Source organism: Haemaphysalis longicornis, unplaced genomic scaffold, assembly GCF_048455015.1.
Source record: "Haemaphysalis longicornis isolate Haplotype H1 unplaced genomic scaffold, Haemaphysalis longicornis Haplotype H1 scaffold_11, whole genome shotgun sequence".
NCBI classification, from domain to species: domain Eukaryota; kingdom Metazoa; phylum Arthropoda; class Arachnida; order Ixodida; family Ixodidae; genus Haemaphysalis; species Haemaphysalis longicornis.
In genome coordinates this window covers 24,450,802-24,474,624 of record NW_027526214.1, presented here as the reverse complement: position 1 = coordinate 24,474,624, position 23,823 = coordinate 24,450,802, and the positions used below count along the sequence as shown (strand labels likewise).

The 23,823-nt window shown below is 48.8% G+C and overlaps 1 protein-coding gene and 1 non-coding gene across 2 annotated transcripts; one reads left to right on the top strand and one right to left on the bottom strand.

The window, feature by feature from the left end:
• The first annotated feature begins 5,852 nt into the window (after positions 1-5,852).
• Positions 5,853-7,367, top strand: LOC144160607 (uncharacterized). The gene has a single exon (XM_077691847.1). The coding sequence runs from the start codon at positions 6,141-6,143 to the stop codon at positions 7,365-7,367; it is 1,227 nt and encodes a 408-aa protein (XP_077547973.1). The 5' UTR covers positions 5,853-6,140.
• Positions 7,368-18,469: 11,102 nt separating this feature from the next.
• Trnat-agu (transfer RNA threonine (anticodon AGU)) lies at positions 18,470-18,541 on the bottom strand. Its single transcript has one exon. It is a non-coding gene; the product is annotated as a tRNA-Thr (tRNA).
• Positions 18,542-23,823: the final 5,282 nt, after the last annotated feature.

Below are 23,823 nucleotides of genomic sequence, written 5' to 3'. Positions count from 1 at the left end.
TGGGGGTAAGTAGTTTCGGGTTCTGCCTGCTGTACCATATATGGCTGAAGGTAAGTGCCAGCACTAGTTTATCATTTTTGTGTATTGTTCTTACAATTTCCTCATACAGGCGTTTTACAATGTAGGCTAAAGTGTATGATTTCCTTTGTTATTCCGATTGTGAGATCATCTTTGCCGCTTTTGTATGGACATGCCAAGGATTTTTACGCGTTTTTTTTTCGTTTATCACTAGGTGGGCGATTCTTAGGGTTTTTAAATTTTTTTCTCTCCGACAGACAGGGCTCACATCGGCGGCACCATAGCAAAAAATAGGTATTTTTCCTCAGCCGTCAGAAATTGAACGGCTTAACATGTTGTGTTCCTTGATGGCACACCTGTTAGTTCGTTCTTACTTACATTGTTGGATTTTCGTGTTTTTGAGCGCTTCGTTTTATATTGTCCACCGTTTTAGGCTTTATTCTTTATTCGGTGAGTGCCCCGCTTTGCCAACAGAGGCGTTACAGCAGGGGGGTTACAGACTGGAATAAAACAATTCTTCGTTCATAGAGCACACTTGCTTGTCTTGCAGCCGGTTCCAATCTCTAATGCTCATCACAAAAAAGGAATTGTAAAACATGGTTGTTCTTGCACGATACTCTTTCACTTTGTGTCGGTGGTCATGTCGACTAGATATGTAACTGGGTTCACTGAAATAGTTATGACGGTCAATTCCAGTCTTCCAATGAAAGACAGAAAAGAAAAACTTCAAACGCAGTTTTTTCCTGCGCAAAAAAATCAATTCCCAACCCAATTCAGCCTTAATAGCAGGGCAGCTGTCTCTCCGCTTGTACCGCCCTAAAACAAACCGCGCAAGTTTGTTCTGTATTTTTTCGAGCTTATCAATCAAGTTTGCCTGCATCGGGTCCCACACAGGACATGCGTATTCCAAAATCGGTCTAATACATGTGAGGTAGGCTGTATTTTTTATTGTTTGGGGTGCCCATCTTAGGTTCCTCTGAATAAAGTTTAGAACCCTTGCCGCTTTACCAACAACGTGATCAACATTGGCATTCCATGAGCAGTCATGCGACAAAACAACGCCAAGATATTGGCATGTTGGTTCGGTGGTAACAGTACGGCGTATCTATGGTGTACGCCGTTACTATTGGTTTCTTTTTTTTTGGAAACACGCATGTCAACGCACTTTTTTAGGATTCAACGTGATTTCTCACTTCTGGCACCACCGTATAATACAATCCAAATCGTTCTGCGAAGAAGCACCATCACCTTCGTTCCGAACCTTGTCGATACAAAACACAATCGTCGTCAAATAAACGTATGCGCGACGAAATACCCACAGAAATATCATTTACAAAAATATGAAATAAACTTGGCCCAAGGACAGTGCCTTGGGGCCCGCCTGATGTAACGTTAACATTGGATCAACACTTCCCATTTAAAAGCACGCATTGACGCCTGTTCAGCAAGTAATTGGATATCCAGATGAGAACATTTTGGTCGAAATGTAGAGTGTGTAATTTAGCGAGGAGAAGAAAGCGCGACACGGCATCAAAGGCCTTTCGAAAATCTTAAAACACACAATCTGTTTGCCCACCTTCATTAACGTTGGAAGCCAGCTCGTGAAAGAACTCTACAAGCTGCGTCGTACAAAAAAAATCTTTACGAAAACCGTGCTGCTCATTTATCACTACATTATTAGCAGTGAGATGGGTCAATACGTGCTTGAATAAAATGTGTTCGAAAATTTTACATGACACTGACGTCAATGAAAAGGGCCGGTAATTTTTTACATCTTTTTTTGAGCCACCTTTATGAACCGGACCAACATGGGAAATTTTCCAATCTTCGGGTTGAGTTCCCGTTGAAAGGGAATTTAAATAAATTATATAAAAGTATAGGGAAATTGGCGGTGCACATCGCTTTAGAATACGAGGAGAGATGCCATCAGGGCCAACTGCTTTGGATTCATCTTCGTTTTCTAGAAGAGAACATATGCCACGGACACTCAGTTCTACCGGGGGCATCGGCGGAATCGTGGTTGGGTGCGGTTTTGAAGGAACGTCAAGCTGGGGCAAGAACACGGATTGGAAATATTTGTTTAAATAAGTTGCTTTAGCTTCCTCATCAACTACAACCATATTATAAAATTTTAGTTCAGCCACTCCAACATGATCAGATCCACACTCTTTGATTTAATGCCAGAAACACTTTAAATTACTTTTCATTTTATTGCTGAGCCCTTCGAAATATTTCGCTTTTGCGCTTTCCACACATGATTTATACTGCTCCGTTAATGCTTTTAATTCTTTCACGTGGTCATTCCTTCGAGATTTTTTTAATTTACCGAAAACCCGTCGTCTTTTCCGGATTAATCTCAAAATACTGGACGTCATTCATGGCGTCTTGCGTTTACGAAGCTTTCCGCTTGTTTCGTATGCATATACTTATCTACGAGGGCTAACAACTTGTCGCTAAAGTTAAGCCATAAATCATTCACAATATAGTTTTCCGCTAGGCATTCAAACACCGGCAAAAGATCTTCTAGCTTTTCGACTATTCTTGTGTAGTCACCCTTACTGAACAGAAAAACCTTTCTTTCCGCACTATTTGAGGTGTTTTTACTTTCTTTTTTGATTTCTGCAACAACAGCCTTATGGTCACTGATTCCTGGAATAACATTGACATTATTCCCCAAACTGGGTGAATTTGAAAACACAAGGTCAAGAACGTTATTTTTTCTAGTTGGGCAAGTAACAAACTGGGTAAGGCCGTACTTGCCTACTATATTTTTTATTTCTTTGTTTACGCGGCACCCAGTGCCTCGTACGCACATTCCATCACGCAATTATAAGTCTGGCAGATAGAAATCACCAGCAAGAAGAAATGTTCGGGTTGAAACTTCCCAGATAATCTCATTTAACGACTGAAGTGTACTGTAGTCCGAGTTTGAGGGTCGAGAAAATGCACCTACAGCGAATGAAGAATTATCATCTAGGGTATTCGTGCACCAAACAGATTCAATATCACACTGAATGTCTAGGGCAGCAGATTTCAAAAAACTTCGCACAAGTAAAAATACACCGCCCCCATGACTTGGTCTATGTTTGCGGTACGCGACAAAGTAGCTTGCAAACACCTCACAGTCGCTGATATCACAGTGCAGCCACGATCCACGATTCCGTTCCGATAACTACGTCAGCTTTAACAGACTCGATAAGCCCCGCCAATTCGTCCGTCTTATTCGTTACGCTTCTACAATTCATTAAAACAGCGACAATGCTGTATCGGGCGTGTTTTGTTTGAGGCGGGCGTCATTTTTTTTCGCAATGGAACGACTTCCTTCTTCTCGTCCTCCCATACGTAAGTTTTTTTATCAAGGGAAAGCCTGTCAAAGTTCAGTCTTACTTTTGTGCTCTCACTTTTGTGGGCTTTACCGTATTCCCACAGTCGCTTTCGCACTTCCCGAGTAGCTGGCGCAAAATCCTGATCAATGCTGAGATCTGACCCCTTCAGTTTTTTTGCGTTGGACAAAATGTCTTGCCTTTCTTTGTACGAAGCGAACTTTTCGATAATAGGTTGGTTTTTTTTGTTCTCGGTATACACCTATGCGATGTGCCCTTTGTAACGATTCCACTTCGATTCCAAGCTAGTCGCCAATGATTTTTATAATCAATACCTCGGATTCGTCCCAGGTTTCTTCTTTATTGTCATCTACTCAATAAAACAAAAGGTTTTGTCTCCGACTTCTGTTTTCCAGGTCAACGTTCTTACCCTGCAAATTCTTGAACTCCTTCTGCAGAATCGAAATGCCATCCTTTTGCTCTGTAACTATTTTGCCTAAGTCTTCTACTTGCTTCTTAGTTCCTCCGAGGCTGTCCTTTATATCCGCTATCATTCCTTCATGCTTTGCGATCCGGGATTCAATAAAGCTAGCTTGTTTAAGATTTCAGTCTGCCCTTTTTGCTGACTTTGTAAGATATTCATTTCAACAGGGCCCGGGTTACGTTCAACATCGCCGGAAAGCAACAAAAGTAAGAACAAATAAAACGCCCTTTTAGCAAACAGAAAAGACATACTTCGAGGCGCTCGCGCTCTTTTACGACAATGAGCATCAGCAAATGCCAAAGTGGGAGCAGCCGGCAACGCACACAATAGCCGAGATGCCCGAATGGGATAATGCAAACCAACCTGCGAGAACAACAGGGAAATCAGCTGTATGTCCGCCAGCGTGCCGGATCCAAATCCCTCGAGGCAGAAGCGTCGCTCGTCTATATAGGGTTCACTTTGGTCACATGGGCGTCGATGTCCGTAAGTGATTGGTCGATGGCAATCACTGACGTTCCGCCCCGCGCCGAGCTCGCCGAGCTCACCATCGAAGATAGCGGGCCCGAAATTCATGGCGTGGTCCGACAAGGCGTGCGATGTGATACCCGCTGAAGCTTGGTTTTGGTCAGATTGTAGATCCGCGCTGCCGACAATCGCAGCGAGCAAGAAGGAAAATACAAAACTTGCGAAAACCTGCGTGAACAACAGGGAAATCAGCTGCATGTCCGCCAGCTTGCCGGCTCCAAACCAAACGCTGCATCGCCATGACTTTAGTTAATCGGATGGGCACTTTATTACTGGCGTTTGGTGCTGGTGGGGCCGGCGACCGTGCCTGTTCAGCATGCGACTTCACCCGGCGTGTAAAAGAAACTTTATTTGGCGCTTGCCGCACCTGCGCAAATATCCTCTTTTTTCTTTCTACCCGACAGTAATATAAATCTCCTCATTTCCAGAATCAAATCGCTGCTGCTCGGCATTTCCGATTCTGTTGAGCCCTAGGTCTGTCTGCCTCACTGGAAGTTTCTTGCTAGCATCGAGGACCTACTCCGCGAAACGTTGAGGAGCAGAGAAGATAGCGAACTTCTAGCAGTGACGGCAACATCGAAAATGAGCCTAATCCTGCTGGCGCGTTAATACATATAAAATGAAGCATGTGAGTAAAAGTTCACCTGAGTAATAGTTTCTTCGAGGGTTCACTAGTTGTACCTATTATTGACTTGGCTGCAAATATAACACTCTATAAAATTCAGGCGATTTTATAGTGATACTGCGGTTGCGCAGCGTGTTACCAATATTTCACAAAATAGCGAGCCGAGAACGCGATAAGCACCGGGACTATGAATAGAGCTCCCTTTGACATGCAAAAAAAGTTACACCGGACAATGTAGTTAAGAGCAGTTGCGCGATGTACAGCCGCAAACTATATCCGAAAAGTACAATAACCCTAGCCACATATCTCAAATGAAAGCAATAGAAATAACGTAGTCATTGACGTTTTTGCATAAAGTACTGGTGGGGGTAATACACCATCTCATTCCAAAGACGAGAATAAAATGCAGGTGCTACAATTTTCTAACATGGGTAAAGAGTAAGAAAAGCTGTACGGCGGCATAGTAGGGGCCCAATGAAAAATGTGCATTGCCACAAACCATTATTGTTTTCTTGAAAAACTTTTTTCATCTGTTCATTTGTTCTGAGGTAGTCATGATACATATTTTTATTTTTGGTGCATATAGAAACATAGGTCGGCAGTCTACAACGCCAAAGGAGGCATAGGGGTGTAGTTAGGCTCTATTTTTTACTACGGTTAATGAGGTCAAGATTTTTTTTTAATATAAGGAAGAAAGAAAGAAAGAAAACCACGCGCCCAGAGTGGGGACCGAACCCACGCCTTTCGATTAGACCGAACCCACCCCTATGCCTCCTTTGGCGTTGTAGACTGCCGACCTATGTTTCTGTATTTCCTCAACGAGCCCCTAATTTCCTTACTATATATATATATATATGTATATATATATATATATATTGTTACGCACACCATCAGTGCCGTATATTCGCGGATGCGTTTATGACATTTCAACGGTCAACCATCTGAGCAAGCTGATTGGAAGAAGAGGAGAACGAGGTTGCACTCCGGCTTGGCACCATCATTCACGGACCGCTCTACCATCTGCGCTCGTCCTACACCGTCCGACCTCACTGTAAATAAATCCATCTCATAACAGTTTGGTGGAGGTGCTGGGTACGCCACGTCGGGCCTCCAGGATTTCCGCCGCAGCCGACGTGTCGCGGGTCTGCCACCGCTGTCTCCTACGATGCCTCAAGGTGGGAACACTGCACCGGCCCCCACGCCTGGCTGGCATCCCCCGCGAGAGCCCCGAATGTTTACTGGGAACGCCGATGAGGACGTTGAGGAATGGCTGACGCACTATCGGCGAGTGAGCCGGTACAACCGCTGGGATACCGCTGCACAACTCGCGAACGTCGTGTTCTCGCTAGATGAGACTGCCCTGACCTGGTTTGAGAACAACGAAAGCAAGCTCACAACCTGGGACCGTTTCGTCGAAGAAATTTCAGCCCGCTTTGGCGACTCCGTCGGAAAGAAGAAGCAGGCTGAACAGACGTTGCTGCATCGCGCCCAAGTCCCAGGTGAGACATGCACCACCTACATTGAAGAGGTGCTAAAGCTCTGCAGACTCGTCGACCCGCAAATGTCTGAGGACGATAAAGTGGGTCACTTGTTAAAGGGGATCGCTAAAGACGTCTACAACTTTTTGATAGGACGTGAAAAGTTGGAATCCGCGTCAGACGTTGTTCAGCACTGTCGAACCTTCGAGGCGTTGAAGAAGCGTCGTATTACGCCAAAGTTCGGTCGCTTGGCTAATGTAACTACTGTGGCAAGCGTTGATGTGACCCCACCACCGGACTACGCTGAAACTATCCGGCGCATCGTCCGCGAGGAGTTGCTGCGACACCAAGAGCCTCGGCGCTATACTGACGGCTTGCACGTTCACGAAAGTTATGTGCTGCAAGATGTACAGGCCAATAGCCTCTCGCCTTCGAGTGCTCAGTTCCGTGATCCGAGCTATACGCCTCGCAATGAAAGCCCGCAGCGCCTCGACAATTGGGATTCGTCACGCTACAGCCACGATGTCCAGCAGTTCTCTCGGCGCCCTCAACGTCCAACTTACGACCAGCGTCCTCAGCGCCCGGCTTATGATCGCCGTTTTGATGGCGTCTACGAGAGATCCTTCCCTCCCCGTGAGCGTGACCTTCCCGTATGCTACAACTGTGGTTTTGAGGGCCACATTTCTCGCTACTGCCGCCGTCGCCGCCAAGCTCCACGGTACCAGCAAACTCCCGTGTGGAACCGCCCGAACGCCCGAAATGCCCGCTACGACACTCGCCTGCCAACAGCTTTGTTCTCCGAGGCACCACCGCGCCGCGATTCACCGGCTTCTGACCGCAGCTTGACCCCACCCGCTTCACGACAGCGGCGTTCACCATCACCCCGGCGTCGGTCACCGCCGCCGGAAAACTAGCCAGCGCGGCCAATGGAGGTGAGGCCGCGGCACAACTGTCACGTGAAATGCCTCTTACCGGACAGCCTAACTGGGAACTACCTTCGCCTGTATCAATGCTAAAAAACACAGTGGAAGTATTAGTCGATGGCACCCGAACGATGGCTTTGATTGATACGGGCGCAACAGTGTCGGTAATGAGTTCTGCGTTTAAATCCCGTCTTGGCCGCAAAGTAATGTTTCACTGGGACAAAATGGTAACATTTCAAGGTGTCGGTGGTGAGTCCCTATGCCCACTTGGAATCTGCTCAGTGACTGTTTCGTTTGGCGGCCACACATTCAGGGCGGAGTTTGCAGTATTGCCGCGGTCAACTCACGATGTGATTTTAGGTCTAGACTTCTTGAAGCAGTGTGGTGCCACAGTTGACTGTCGTAATGGGGAGATATATGTGGACGGGACCGCCCTATCTGCCTTTGTAGAAGATTCTTCACCCGATACCACCCGCACACTCTGCGTATTGAGCGACACCATCATGCCGGCGCGGTCAGCCGCATTCGTGTCAGTCCTTTGCACGGGAACTGATCTGGATAAATTTGAAGCTTTGCTGGAGCCGATTCCCCTAAACTGTGCAAAGAAAAATGTATTGGTGCCTCGATCGGTTGTTACGGTAAACAGGGGACAAACCTCTGTGTGGACTATCAACTCTTCGCCCGAACCCACTCTACTTCCACGCGGGCTGAAACTTGCCGAAGCGATCGAATATTTTTCAACTTCAGTAGGAGTTTTGTCCGAAGCCATAAATCCGTCCAATGATCCTTCCCCGGTGGACCCTGCCAAATTGCAAAGTATGATCGACGAATCCCTTGAACCAGAAAAACGCCATGCGTTGGTTGCCGTGCTTGCACAATACTCACGCGTATTTGACTTCGGGCGAACACATCGATGCTCGTCAATACCGCCCACACGGACCCACCATTCAATACATACTGGGGAAGCCCGGCCCATTCGACAAAAGCCGTACCGCGTTTCACCATCCGAGCGCAAGATTATCAATGAACAAGTACGAGACATGTTGCAGAATGGCGTGATTCAAGAGTCTTCAAGTCCCTGGGCAGCTCCGGTGATATTGGTCAGAAAGAAAGACGGGTCATGGCGCTTCTGTGTTGACTATCGGCGCCTCAATGAAATTACTAAAAAAGACGTCTACCCTCTTCCCCGCATAGATGATGCAATAGATTGTCTTCATTCGGCTTCGTACTTCTCTTCAGTTGACTTGCGATCAGGCTACTGGCAAATTCCCGTGAACCCCGACCATAAAGAAAAAACAGCGTTTATCACACCCGATGGACTATTTGAATTTAATGTTATGCCCTTTGGACTCTGTAACGCCCCTGCTACGTTTGAGCGTTTCATGGATACGGTACTTCGGGGCCTCAAGTGGGAAGTGTGCATGTGCTACCTCGACGATATCGTCATTTTTGGTCGCACATTTCGGGAACACAACACGCGCTTGGCCACTGTTTTGGACTGTTTAGAAAAGGCTGGTCTCATCTTGAACTAAAAAAAATGTCGATTCGGAGAGCGGCAAACTCTTGTCTTAGGCCTCGTTGTCGACAAACATGGCGTCAGACCCGATCCACACAAGATACGAGCCGTTACCTGCTTTAAAGAACCCACCTCTGCGAAGGAACTTCGCAGCTTCTTGGGACTTTGCTCCTATTTTCGTCGTTTTATCCCTGGCTTTGCTGACATAGCCCATCCTCTGACATGTCTTCTGCGGAAAAACGTTCCATTCAAATGGAGTACCGACTGTGCCGCCGCTTTTCGTCACTTGAAACATCTTCTGACGTCCGGACCGATTCTCCGCCATTTTGATGCCCAGGCACCTACAGAAGTTCACACCGATGCCAGTGGGGTTGGAGTTGGGGCCGTGCTTGTTCAGCGCCACAGTGATGGTGAGCATGTTATTGCTTACGCCAGCCGCACTCTCAGCAAGTCGGAGCGGAATTATACTGTCACGGAGCAGGAGTGTCTGGCAGTAATTTTTGCCACACAGCGATTTCGCTCCTATCTCTATGGGTATCCTTTTACCATCGTCACAGACCACCACTCACTCTGCTGGCTCGTCAACCTTCGTGATCCTTGTGGGCGGCTGGCACGCTGGGCTCTCCGTCTGCAGGAGTATGATTTCACCGTATCATACAAAAGTGGCCGCAAGCATGCCGACGCTGACTGCCTCTCCCGGCTGCCACTGGAATCAGTGGCCTCTGACGAAGACAACTTTGACCAGTATCTCGCCTCTATTTCGACATCTTTCCCTGAGCCGGCCGTTTTCAAAAGGGAGCAGTGCAACGACAAAACTTTGGACTCGCTTTTCGCTTTAGCTGATGAATCGAAGCCTACTAGCCGTTTCTGCGTGCGAAACGAAATACTTTACAAAAAGAACTATTCGGCTGTCGGACCTCGTCTCCTACTTGTTGTGCCAAAAAGCCTCCGTAGCACTGTTCTAAGTTTTGTGCATGACGACGTCACATCGGGCCACATGGGGCTCGCGCGCACTCTGCACCGCGCTCAACAACGGTTTTACTGGCCGAACATGCGCAAGACTATTGAGCGCTATGTCGCCACTTGTACCCAATGCCAGCGGTACAAAAATTCAACAACTGCTCCAGCAGGGCGACTGCACCCTGTTGACCCGCCCAGTCGTCCTTTCCAACAAGTTGGGATTGACTTGTTAGGGCCTTTCCCCCGCTCATCGCATGGAAATCGCTGGATCATTGTATGTGTGGATTACCTCTCCCGCTATGCTGAGACGGCTGCTCTACAGTCTGCCACTGCTACAGAGATCGCCGTCTTTTTGCTTCGCTACATTTTGTTACGCCATGGACCACCCCAAGTCATAATCAGTGACCGTGGACGTCAGTTTACTGCAAATGTCGTTGAAGAGTTGCTTCGCCTTTGTTCCGTCCAATTTCGCCATGCTACGCCGTACCACCCTCAAACAAATGGACTGACGGAACGTACCAACCGCACGTTAGCGAGCATGTTGTCTATGTATGTCAGCTCGGACCACAAGAACTGGGACGATCTGCTACCATTTATCACATACGCGTACAATACTGGGAAGCACGAAACAACCGGCTACAGCCCCTTCTTCGTCCTTTATGCCCGGCAGCCCGGTAGCTGTCTCGACACGATTTTCCCTTTCTTCAACCATGACGATCCTTCCTTAGCTAGGACGCTCTGCCTTGCCGAAGAAGCACGTCGGCTTGCCCGCCTGCGAATCCTGGCCTCCCAGAAGCGCTCTAAGCAGCGTTACGACAGTCGTCGGCGTGATGTAACATACACACCGGGTGATTTAGTGTGGCTTTGGACACCACTGCGTAAGCGCGGCTTGTGTGAGAAGTTCCTGCCTCATTACGTGGGTCCGTTTGTTGTGCTACAACGCCTCAGCGATGTCACATACGTCGTCTCGCGATTGACTTCGACTGGCGGACAGAGCAAAAGAACGCAAGTAGTCCATGTTGCCCGGCTCAAACGCTGTGAAGAACGCTCCACAAGCTGACTCGCCCTGGGGGCTTCGTCTGCGACGGGGGAAATGTTACGCACACCATCAGTGCCGTATATTCGCGGATGCGTTTATGACATTTCAACGGTCAACCATCTGAGCAAGCTGATTGGAAGAAGAGGAGAACGAGGTTGCACTCTGGCTTGGCACCATCATTCACGGACCGCTCTACCATCTGCGCTCGTCCTACACCGTCCGACCTCACTGTAAATAAATCCATCTCATAACAATATATATATATATATATATATATATATATATATATATATATATATATATATTGTAGTGCGGAAGAGATACAAGTATCTCCTACCCTTTCAAGGAGATTGGCCATGATAATACAGCTTCAAGGAAGATGAAGAACCAGTGAGCCGGACAGGTATCATCATCAGCCTGGACCGCGAGGAGAGCGCGTGAGAGCCAGCCGTCAGCCCCGCTTGCTTCGGACTGCCTTCGCTGAGCGTCCTGCTGCCTTGCCTTCGCAAATAAACCCATCTTACAGTTTGGTGGAGTGTGCGGGTTCTCCGCCTCAGCTCATCCCGTCTACCCTCGAGACTGGAGCTCCGCAGTCGTACCCTACCATCTCCCACTGAGTCAACCATGCCTGGTGATGCCCAACACACCGCGCCACCTTCCCCGCCGGCTGTCATCTGTTCCGGCGCGATCCGCCAGCGTGACCCCCCGCAGTTCAGTGGCGCCGACGACCAGAACGTCGAGGACTGGCTTTCTTCTTTTGAGCGAGTAAGCGCTTACAATCGGTGGGACGAGGTCACGAAGCTCAGTAACGCGGGTTTCTCCTTGAGGGGCGTGGCTGAACAATGGTTTCTGAACCACCCAGCTGATAGGTCAACGTGGACCGCATTTACGACGAACATTACTCGTGTATTCGGCCGCCCAGCTGTGCGCAAGCTTCTCGCGGAGCAGCGCTTAAGAGAGCGGGCTCAACAGGCCGGTGAGACCTTTACCTGTTACATTGAGGATGTGGTAGATCTCTGCCGACGCGCGAATCCATCGATGCCTGAGCAAGACACCGTCAAGCACATCCTTAAAGGCATCGACGAGGACGCGTTCCAGATGCTGCTTGCGAAAAATCCCCAAAACGTAAGCGAAGTCGTCAGCCTGTGCCAAAGTTATGAAGAGTTGCGCAGGCAGCGCACCTTGACTCGTCGCCGACTGTCGCAGCGTGACGACCCACTCTGTGCGCTGGAAGTCGACGGAAACCCGTCCCTGCTGCGGCGCATCAAAGAGCTGATTCGTGAGGAGGTCGCCCGGCAGATCTCTCTCTTGCCTTGTTTACCGCAGCAGTCGTCGCCGACACAAGATCCTGCCCAGTCGTCGCCACTCCATCAAATATTCCGGGAGCAAGTCGCTGACGCCATTTCAGCTGCTCCCGAGCCCTTGCCTGTTGCACCGCCACTTTGCTACGCTGAAGTTGCGGCACGGACCCCGGCTCACGCTTATGTGCCTCGACGCCGCCCACAGCCGCCGCCACATCTTACTCAGGTTCGCCCGTCGCCGCTCCACACCAACCCCTGGCGAACGCCTGATAACCGGCCAATATGTTTCTCTTGTCGAATTCCTGGCCACGTCGCACGTTATTGCCGCCGTGGGATTCCGCCGCCAGGAGACGCTTACCGGCGGCCAGCCTACGCTGATAACGCGTATGTTCCTTACCGCCCTTACAACGACGCCCATGCTGAGCCGCCCTATTCTCCGCCTTCTCGTGACGAACTCTCTTCTGGTGCCCGTCGGTCCGTCTCTCCTCGACGCCGTTCCATCTCGCCGATGCGGCGTCGTCCGACTGCCCCGGAGGAAAACTAATCGCCGCAGTTCCGGAGGCAAGAACTGCGGCGCCGTCGAAATACCGAAGCCCTTATCTGTCCCCTGCGAACACGATTGAAGTAGACTTGGAAGGAATCCCCACTTGCGCCTTGGTTGACACAGGAGCTGCTGTATCAGTTATGGACGAAGAGATTTGCCGCCAATTAAGAAAAGTGAGGACGCCAATTTCCGGTTTTCATCTCCGTACTGCCACAGCGCACCACGTCGAGCCCATCGCAGTTTGCACCGCCCGGATTTTAGTACAAAATGAGCTCTACATCATCGAGTTCCTCATCCTGCCCTCTTGTTCCCATCGCATCATCTTAGGGTGGGACTTGTTGTCACGTCATAGCGCCATTATTGACTGTGCCCGTGCCGAGCTTGCTTTACTTCCTCTGTTTGACTCCGAAAAGGACAGTATTCCACTTTCTTCTAAGCTATGCGCCGCCAACGATTGCACGATTCCGCCAGCTTCTGCTGTTCTGATACCAGTGACCTGTGACACACTTTCCGAGGCAACAGTCGTGTTCACGCCCTCTAATCTTTTTTCCCACCGCAAAGGTACCTCTCTCCCCTATGCCGTCCTTACTATCGAGAATGGGGCAGGCACTATGGCTGTCTGCAATGCATCTCCTTCCCCATTAACTGTGCTTCGTGGTGAGTCCCTTGGGCGTGTGGAAGCTATTGGCAGCCACCTCGTCGACTGCCCGGATGTGTTAGCCCCTCGGTCGATCAATTCAATGAGCCGACCTCTACCTTTTGACACTGCTGCCTTCGTTACCGCCGTAGACGACAGTCTCGATCCTGTTCAGCGCGACCAGCTTCTGACCCTTCTTCAGCGTTTTCAATCTACCTTTGACTGTCAGAAGACTTCTTTGGGTCGCACATCAACCGTCTCTCATCGAATCGACACTGGCTCTCATCGTCCTTTGCGCCAGCGACCGTATCGCGTTTCGGCCAAAGAACGTTCCGTCATCGATAGCCACGTTGATGAGATGCTCCAGCGAGGCGTAATTCGACCATCTAATAGCCCTTGGGCTTCTCCAGTCGTGCTTGTTACGAAGAAGGATGGATCTATCCGTTTCTGTGTGGATTACCGCCGACTTAACAAGATCACTCGGAAAGACGTTTACCCTCTGCCCCGGATCGACGATGCCTTAGACTATCTGCAAGGAGCTGAGTTCTTTTCATCGCTGGACCTACGCTCCGGTTATTGGCAGGTGCCGATGGCAGACGATGACCGTGAAAAAACCGCCTTTGTGACCCCCGACGGATTATACGAATTTAACGTAATGCCGTTCGGGTTGTGTAATGCGCCCGCCACTTTTGAGCGCATAATGGGCGACATTTTGCGTGGCCTCAAGTGGAAAACTTGTTTATGTTACTTGGATGATATCGTTATATTTTCCCCCGATTTCGACACCCATCTTACTCGTCTAGAGCAAGTTTTGCATTGCCTAACAGATGCTGGTCTACAGCTAAACTTAAAGAAGTGCCATTTCGCGGCCCGAAACTGAATATTCTAGGTCATGTGGTCTCAAAGGACGGTGTTCTCCCTGACCCTGCTAAGCTACAAGCTGTGGCCGACTTCCCGAAACCGACCACTCTAAAAGCCCTCCGCAGTTTCATTGGCCTTTGTTCTTATTTCCGGCGATTCGTTCCAAATTTTGCATCGGTTATTGCACCTCTGACCAAGCTCCTCGGCAGAAGCCATGACTTGTCCACCTGGTCTCCTGCATGCGAGGCAGCCTTTTTGACGTTACGTCGGTTGCTCACCTCACCCCCTATACTGCGCCACTTCGATCCTCGTGCGCCCACTGAGATCCATACTGACGCCAGTGGCGTCGGGTTGGGAGCTGTACTTGCCCAAAGGAAGCCAGGATTTGACGAGTACGTTGTTGCCTATGCGAGCCGTACGCTTACAAAAGCCGAATCCAATTACTCCGTCACGGAGAAAGAGTGTTTGGCCATCGTGTGGGCTATTGCCAAATTCCGCCCCTACCTTTACGGCCGTGCCTTCGATGTCGTGACAGACCATCACGCCCTTTGCTGGCTGTCATCACTAAAGGATCCCTCTGGTCGCCTTGCCCGCTGGGCTCTCCGCCTCCAGGAATATGACATCCTCGTGATATATCGGTCTGGTCGAAAACACAATGATGCGGACGCACTCTCTCGTTCACCTCTGGGCGCGGATACGGCAGAGCTCATGGCCATTGACTCTACCCCGACATTCCAACCATTTGAGGACATGGCGGGGCAACAGCGGAAGGATCCCTGGATATCCTCACTCTGCGACCTCCTTTCTAATCCTACGCTGTGTACCGCTCCCCGAGCGCTGCGACGTCAGGCTGCGCACTTCGCCATCCGTGATGGACTGCTCTATCGCCGCAATTATCGCCCAGAAGGACGCAAATGGTTGCTCGTGATCCCTCGTCACCTGCGGACTGCCATTTGTGAAAGCTTCCATGCGGATGTGCATTGTGCCCATGCAGGCGTGCTGAAGACGTACGAACGACTGCGACAGCGCTATTTTTGGAGAGGCATGTACACCTTCGTGATGAAGTTTATTCGGGCATGCGAAGACTGCCAGCGTCGGAAGTCTCCGCCTCAGCAACAAACCGGTCCTTTGCAGCCTTTACCCTGTCCAGCGCGACCTTTCGATCGGGTCGGTATTGACTTATACGGGCCGCTGCCAGCTACTTCTGCCGGAAACCGTTGGGTCGTGGTTGCTATCGACCACCTTACGCGCTACGCTGAGACCGCTGCCCTACCGGCTGCCACGGCGAGCGAAGTTGCTACTTTCCTTCTACAGCGTTTCATCCTCCGTCACGGAGCACCACGTGAACTTCTAAGTGATAGAGGGCGTGTCTTCTTGTCGGAAGTGATAGCAGCTCTCCTGGAAAAATGCAACGTGACTCACCGCACCACTACTGCCTACCACCCGCAGACGAATGGGATGACGGAGAGGTTTAACCGCACTCTTGGCGATATGCTCGCGAAGTACATCTCTTCCGACCACTCCAACTGGGACACGATTCTTCCCTTTGTGACGTATGCCTATAACACCGCGATGCAGTCTACCACGGGATTCTCCTCTTTTTTCCTTCTTTACGGTCGTGAACCATCCTGCACTCTCGACACCATTCTCCCCTATCGACCTGATGTTTCTGAGCACACGACCATTTCTCGACTCTGCAGCTACGCCGAAGAATGCCGCCAGATTGCCCACTATTTAACTTCTGAAGACCAGTCGCACCAAAAACATCGTCGTGATGGTGACCGCCCAGAAGCGACTTTTTCTCCCGGCTCGCTGGTATGGCTTTGGATACCGACTACTACTCCCGGTCTCTCCAGCAAGCTGCTATGCAAGTACCACGGCCCATACCGCGTTGTCGAACGCGCGTCACCTGTTAATTACGTCGTGGAGCCGCTAACCCCGTCCTCAGACCTTCGTCGCCGAGGCCGCGAGACAGTCCACGTGCAACGCCTCAAGCGTTATTACGATCCTGTTGTCGTAGCGTGCCCCTAAGTCGCCAGGGTGGCTCCCTTCGCCGCGGGGGGATGATTGTAGTGCGGAAGAGATACAAGTATCTCCTACCCTTTCAAGGAGATTGGCCATGATAATACAGCTTCAAGGAAGATGAAGAACCAGTGAGCCGGACAGGTATCATCATCAGCCTGGACCGCGAGGAGAGCGCGTGAGAGCCAGCCGTCAGCCCCGCTTGCTTCGGACTGCCTTCGCTGAGCGTCCTGCTGACTTGCCTTCGCAAATAAACCCATCTTACAATATATATATATATATATATATATATATATATATATATATATATATATATATATATATATATATATATATATATATATATATAGTAAGGAAATGAGGGGCTTCTTTTAGGAAGGAAAGGAAAAAAGGACCTTCTTTTCAACCCCCGGGGCGTGACTCGAGCGTCTACAGCCTGTCATGAGCGGGTAACTGGCGGGAAGCCCTCTTATGCTACCTAGGCATCAAGGCTGCCAGAACCGAGACCCTCGCTAGGCTTTCGCAGAATAATATAGTAAGGAAATGAGGGGCTCGTTGAGGAAAATACAGAAAGATAGGGCAGCAGTCTACAACGCCAAAGGGGGCATAGGGGTGTGGTTAGGCTCTTTTCTTTTTCACTACGGTTAATGAAGTAAACATTTTTTTATTATTATTATTTTTTTAATATACAGAAGAAAGAAAGAAAAACACGCGCCCAGAGTGGGGACCGAACCCACGCCTTTCGATTACATGTCGAATGCCTTACCAATTCGGCTATCTGGGCGACTGTGTTCTCTCTTCACTTTCTGGGCTATTTATATTTACTAGAAGTGTATCTGACGCTTGAGGGTGGTAGCCAGCGCCACTCTGACTACACGGGGAGAAGGGGACCTTCTTTTCAACCCCCGGGGCGTGACTCGAGCGTCTACAGCCTGTCATGAGCGGGTAACTGGCGGGAAGCCCTCTTATGCTACCTAGGCATCAAGGCTGCCAGAACCGAGACCCTCGCTAGGCTTTCGCAGAATAATATAGTAAGGAAATGAGGGGCTCGTTGAGGAAAATACAGAAAGATAGGGCAGCAGTCTACAACGCCAAAGGGGGCATAGGGGTATGGTTAGGCTCTTTTCTTTTTCACTACGGTTAATGAAGTAAACATTTTTTTGTTATTATTATTTTTTTTAATATACAGAAGAAAGAAAGAAAGAAAAACACGCGCCCAGAGTGGGGACCGAACCCACGCCTTTCGATTACATGTCGAATGCCTTACCAATTCGGCTATCTGGGCGACTGTGTTCTCCTTCACGTTCTGGGCTATTTATATTTACTAGAAGTGTATCTGACGCTTGAGGGTGGTAGCCAGCGCCACTCTGACTACACGGGGAGAAGGGAACCTTCTTTTCAACCCCCGGGGCGTGACTCGAGCGTCTACAGCCTGTCATGAGCGGGTAACTGGCGGGAAGCCCTCTTATGCTACCTAGGCATCAAGGCTGCCAGAACCGAGACCCTCGCTAGGCTTTCGCAGAATAATATAGTAAGGAAATGAGGGGCTCGTTGAGGAAAATACAGAAAGATAGGGCAGCAGTCTACAACGCCAAAGGGGGCATAGGGGTGTGGTTAGGCTCTTTTCTTTTTCACTACGGTTAATGAAGTAAACATTTTTTTATTATTATTATTTTTTTTAATATACAGAAGAAAGAAAGAAAGAAAAACACGCGCCCAGAGTGGGGACCGAACCCACGCCTTTCGATTACATGACGAATGCCTTACCAATTCAGCTATCTGGGCGACTGTGTTCTCCTTCACTTTCTGGGCTATTTATATTTACTAGAAGTGTATCTGACGCTTGAGGGTGGTAGCCAGCGCCACTCTGACTACACGGGGAGAAGGGGACCTTCTTTTCAACCCCCGGGGCGTGACTCGAGCGTCTACAGCCTGTCATGAGCGGGTAACTGGCGGGAAGCCCTCTTATGCTACCTAGGCATCAAGGCTTCCAGAACCGAGACCCTCGCTAGGCTTTCGCAGAATAATATAGTAAGGAAATGAGGGGCTCGTTGAGGAAAATACAGAAAGATAGGGCAGCAGTCTACAACGCCAAAGGGGGCATAGGGGTGTGGTTAGGCTCTTTTCTTTTTCACTACGGTTAATGAAGTAAACATTTTTTTATTATTATTATTTTTTTTAATATACAGAAGAAAGAAAGAAAGAAAAACACGCGCCCAGAGTGGGGACCGAACCCACGCCTTTCGATTACTTGTCGAATGCCTTACCAATTCGGCTATCTGGGCGACTGTGTTCTCCTTCACTTTCTGGGCTATTTATATTTACTAGAAGTGTATCTGACGCTTGAGGGTGGTAGCCAGCGCCACTCTGACTACACGGGGAGAAGGGGACCTTCTTTTCAACCCCCGGGGCGTGACTCGAGCGTCTACACCTGTCATGAGCGGGTAACTGGCGGGAAGCCCTCTTATGCTACCTAGGCATCAAGGCTGCCAGAACCGAGACCCTCGCTAGGCTTTCGCAGAATAATATAGTAAGGAAATGAGGGGCTCGTTGAGGAAAATACAGAAAGATAGGGCAGCAGTCTACAACGCCAAAGGGGGCATAGGGGTGTGGTTAGGCTCTTTTCTTTTTCACTACTGTTAATGAAGTAAACATTTTTTTATTATTATTATTTTTTTTAATATACAGAAGAAAGAAAGAAAGAAAAACACGCGCCCAGAGTGGGGACCGAACCCACGCCTTTCGATTACATGTCGAATGCCTTACCAATTCGGCTATCTGGGCGACTGTGTTCTCCTTCACTTTCTGGGCTATTTATATTTACTAGAAGTGTATCTGACGCTTGAGGGTGGTAGCCAGCGCCACTCTGACTACACGGGGAGAAGGGGACCTTCTTTTCAACCCCCGGGGCGTGACTCGAGCGTCTACAGCCTGTCATGAGCGGGTAACTGGCGGGAAGCCCTCTTATGCTACTTAGGCATCAAGGCTGCCAGAACCGAGACCCTCGCTAGGCTTTCGCAGAATAATATAGTAAGGAAATGAGGGGCTCGTTGAGGAAAATACAGAAAGATAGGGCAGCAGTCTACAACGCCAAAGGGGGCATAGGGGTGTGGTTAGGCTCTTTTCTTTTTCACTACGGTTAATGAAGTGAACATTTTTTTATTATTATTATTTTTTTAAATATACAGAAGAAAGAAAGAAAGAAAAACACGCGCCCAGAGTGGGGACCGAACCCACGCCTTTCGATTACATGTCGAATGCCTTACCAATTCGGCTATCTGGGCGACTGTGTTCTCCTTCAATTTCTGGGCTATTTATATTTACTAGAAGTGTATCTGACGCTTGAGGGTGGTAGCCAGCGCCACTCTGACTACACGGGGAGAAGGGGACCTTCTTTTCAACCCCCGGGGCGCGACTCGAGCGTCTACAGCCTGTCATGAGCGGGTAACTGGCAGGAAGCCCTCTTATGCTACCTAGGCATCAAGGCTGCCAGAACCGAGACCCTCGCTAGGCTTTCGCAGAATAATATAGTAAGGAAATGAGGGGCTCGTTGAGGAAAATACAGAAAGATAGGGCAGCAGTCTACAACGCCAAAGGGGGCATAGGGGTGTGGTTAGGCTCTTTTCTTTTTCACTACGGTTAATGAAGTAAACATTTTTTTTATTATTATTATTTTTAATATACAGAAGAAAGAAAGAAAAACACGCGCCCAGAGTGGGGACCGAACCCACGCCTTTCGATTACATGTCGAATGCCTTACCAATTCGGCTATCTGGGCGACTGTGTTTTCCTTCACTTTCTGGGCTATTTATATTTACTAGAAGTGTATCTGACGCTTGAGGGTGGTAGCCAGCGCCACTCTGACTACACGGGGAGAAGGGGACCTTCTTTTCAACCCCCGGGGCGTGACTCGAGCGTCTACAGCCTGTCATGAGCGGGTAACTGGCGGGAAGCCCTCTTATGCTACCTAGGCATCAAGGCTGCCAGAACCGAGACCCTCGCTAGGCTTTCGCAGAATAATATAGTAAGGAAATGAGGGGCTCGTTGAGGAAAATACAGAAAGATAGGGCAGCAGTCTACAACGCCAAAGGGGGCATAGGGGTGTGGTTAGGCTCTTTTCTTTTTCACTACGGTTAATGAAGTAAACATTTTTTTATTATTATTATTTTTTTAATATACAGAAGAAAGAAAGAAAGAAAAACACGCGCCCAGAGTGGGGACCGAACCCACGCCTTTCGATTACATGTCGAATGCCTTACCAATTCGGCTATCTGGGCGACTGTGTTCTCCTTCACTTTCTGGGCTATTTATATTTACTAGAAGTGTATCTTACGCTTGAGGGTGGTAGCCAGCGCCACTCTGACTACACGGGGAGAAGGGGACCTTCTTTTCAACCCCCGGGGCGTGACTCGAGCGTCTACAGCCTGTCATGAGCGGGTAACTGGCGGGAAGCCCTCTTATGCTACCTAGGCATCAAGCCTGCCAGAACTGAGACCCTCGCTAGGCTTTCGCAGAATAATATAGTAAGGAAATGAGGGGCTCGTTGAGGAAAATACAGAAAGATAGGGCAGCAGTCTACAACGCCAAAGGGGGCATAGGGGTGTGGTTAGGCTCTTTTCTTTTTCACTACGGTTAATGAAGTAAACATTTTTTTATTATTATTATTTTTTTAATATACAGAAGAAAGAAAGAAAGAAAAACACGCGCCCAGAGTGGGGACCGAACCCACGCCTTTCGATTACATGTCGAATGCCTTACCAATTCGGCTATCTGGGCGACTGTGTTCTCCTTCACTTTCTGGGCTATTTATATTAACTAGAAGTGTATCTGACGCTTGAGGGTGGTAGCCAGCGCCACTCTGACTACACGGGGAGAAGGGGACCTTCTTTTCAACCCCCGGGGCGTGACTCGAGCGTCTACAGCCTGTCAGGGCGGGTAACTGGCGGGAAGCCCTCTTATGCTACCTAGGCATCAAGGCTGCCAGAAACCGAGACCCTCGCTAGGCTTTCGCAGAATAATATAGTAAGGAAATGAGGGGCTCGTTGAGGAAAATACAGAAAGATAGGGCAGCAGTCTACAACGCCAAAGGGGGCATAGGGGTGTGGTTAGGCTCTTTTCTTTTTCACTACGGTTAATGAAGTAAACATTTTTTTATTATTATTATTTTTTTAATATACAGAAGAAAGAAAGAAAGAAAAACACGCGCCCAGAGTGGGGACCGAACCCACGCCTTTCGATTACATGTCGAATGCCTTACCAATTCGGCTATCTGGGCGACTGTGTTCTCCTTCACTTTCTGGGCTATTTATATTTACTAGAAGTGTATCTGACGCTTGAGGGTGGTAGCCAGCGCCACTCTGACAGGCTGTAGACGCTCGAGTCACGCCCCGGGTTTGAAAAGAAGGTCCCCTTCTCCCCGTGTAGTCAGAGAGGCACTGGCTACCACCCTCAAGCGTCAGATACACTTCTAGTAAATATAAATAGCCCAGAAAGTGAAGGAGAACACAGGCGCCCAGATAGCCGAATTGGTAGGGCATTCGACATGTAATCGAAAGGCGTGGGTTCGGTCCCCACTCTGTGCGCGTGTTTTTCTTTCTTTCTTTCTTCTGTATATATAAAAAAAAATAATAAAAAAAAATGTTTACTTCATTACCGTAGTGAAAAAGAAAAGAGCCTAACCACACCCCTATGCCCCCTTTGGCGTTGTAGACTGCTGCCCTATCTTTCTGTATTTTCCTCAACGAGCTCCTCATTTCCTTACTATATTATTCTGCGAAAGCCTAGCCAGGGTCTCGGTTCTGGCAGCCTTGATGCCTAGGTAGCATAAAAGGGCTTCCCGCCAGTTACCCGCTCATGACAGGCTGTAGACGCTCGAGTCACGCCCCGGGGGTTGAAAAGAAGGTCCCCTTCTCCCCGTGTAGTCAGAGTGGCGCTGGCTACCACCCTCAAGCGTCAGATACACTTCTAGTAAATATAAATAGCCCAGAAAGTGAAGGAGAACACAGTCGCCCAGATAGCCGAATTGGTAAGGCATTCGACATGTAATCGAAAGGCGTGGGTTCGGTCCCCACTCTGGGCGCGTGTTTTTCTTTCTTTCTTTCTTCTGTATATTAAAAAAAATAATAATAATAAAAAAATGTTTACTTCATTAACCGTAGTGAAAAAGAAAAGAGTCTAACCACACCCCTACGCCCCCTTTGGCGTTGTAGACTGCTGCCCTATCGTTCTGTATTTTCCTCAACGAGCCCCTCATTTCCTTACTATATTATTTTGCGAAAGCCTAGCGAATGTCTCGGTTCTGGCAGCCTTGATGCCTAGGTAGCATAAGAGGGCTTCCCGCCAGTTACCCGCTCATGACAGGCTGTAGACGCTCGAGTCACGCCCCGGGATTTGAAAAAAAGGTCCCCTTCTCCCCGTGTAGTCAGAGTGGCGCTGGCTACCACCCTCAAGCGTCAGATACACTTCTAGTAAAAATAAATAGCCCAGAAAGTGAAGGAGAACACAGTCGCCCAGATAGCCGAATTGGTAAGGCATTCGACATGTAATCGAAAGGCGTGGGTTCGGTCCCCACTCTGGGCGCGTGTTTTTCTTTCTTTCTTTCTTCTGTATATTAAAAAAATTATAATAATAAAAAAATGTTTACTTCATTAACCGCAGTGAAAAAGAAAAGAGCCTAACCAGACCCCTATGCCCCCTTTGGCGTTGTAGACTGCTGCCCTATCTTTCTGTATATATATATATATATATATATATATATATATATATATATATATGTACTTGAGAAAATGGTAGACGCAAGATTAAAAACAAAAACAGTGGTTTACTGACGTTTCGACTGCGGGACCAGTCTTCATCTTGAGTAACATACAACGTTGTAGCACGCACGCCTTTATAGGTGCCGAGGATGTGCTGCAGTGTACCCTTTTTTTTAACAACATTGGCGGGATTGGGGCGACGGTACAGGGAAGGGAGGGCATTATACATGTGGCACTATACATGATGACAAACTCTTTTCTAAAAAGCCCAGCAATATTCAACTTCATCCATTAAAAAAACAGGGTAGGGAGCTGTTCAAATACACTTTTCATACGAAATACACGAATAAATGGACGGTACAGGGAACTTCTTGACGCACGAAATGCAAAGTACACGAACAACAAATAAATACAGAACAGAAGCCGCCGGTGACGCATCCATTCCTTAAAACACCAATTACATGTGGCGTAGGGAATGTCAGGGCACTTTACAAGTTTACAGAAGCCACAGAAGAGCGCACGTGCCAGCAACGCAACCAAATATTTACCCAGGTAGGAAGTAACTAGGTGTGTCCTGCGTGGAAGGAACTATTGAATCGGTAGCCAGTAAGGGTCAACGAGTTTCTGTGTATACAATAAAAGCATGTGTACAGCATGATGGAGGCATGCAAAGAAGTGAGTAATGATTGACAGTCCAAGAAGCGGAGGGGGTGGGGAACCGCGCAACATCGAAGAAGATGGTGAGTGACCGCGAGGACTGCGCGTTCGCGATAACAAATTTAACCCCACAAAGGGGGCTGCCAACCGCGAGA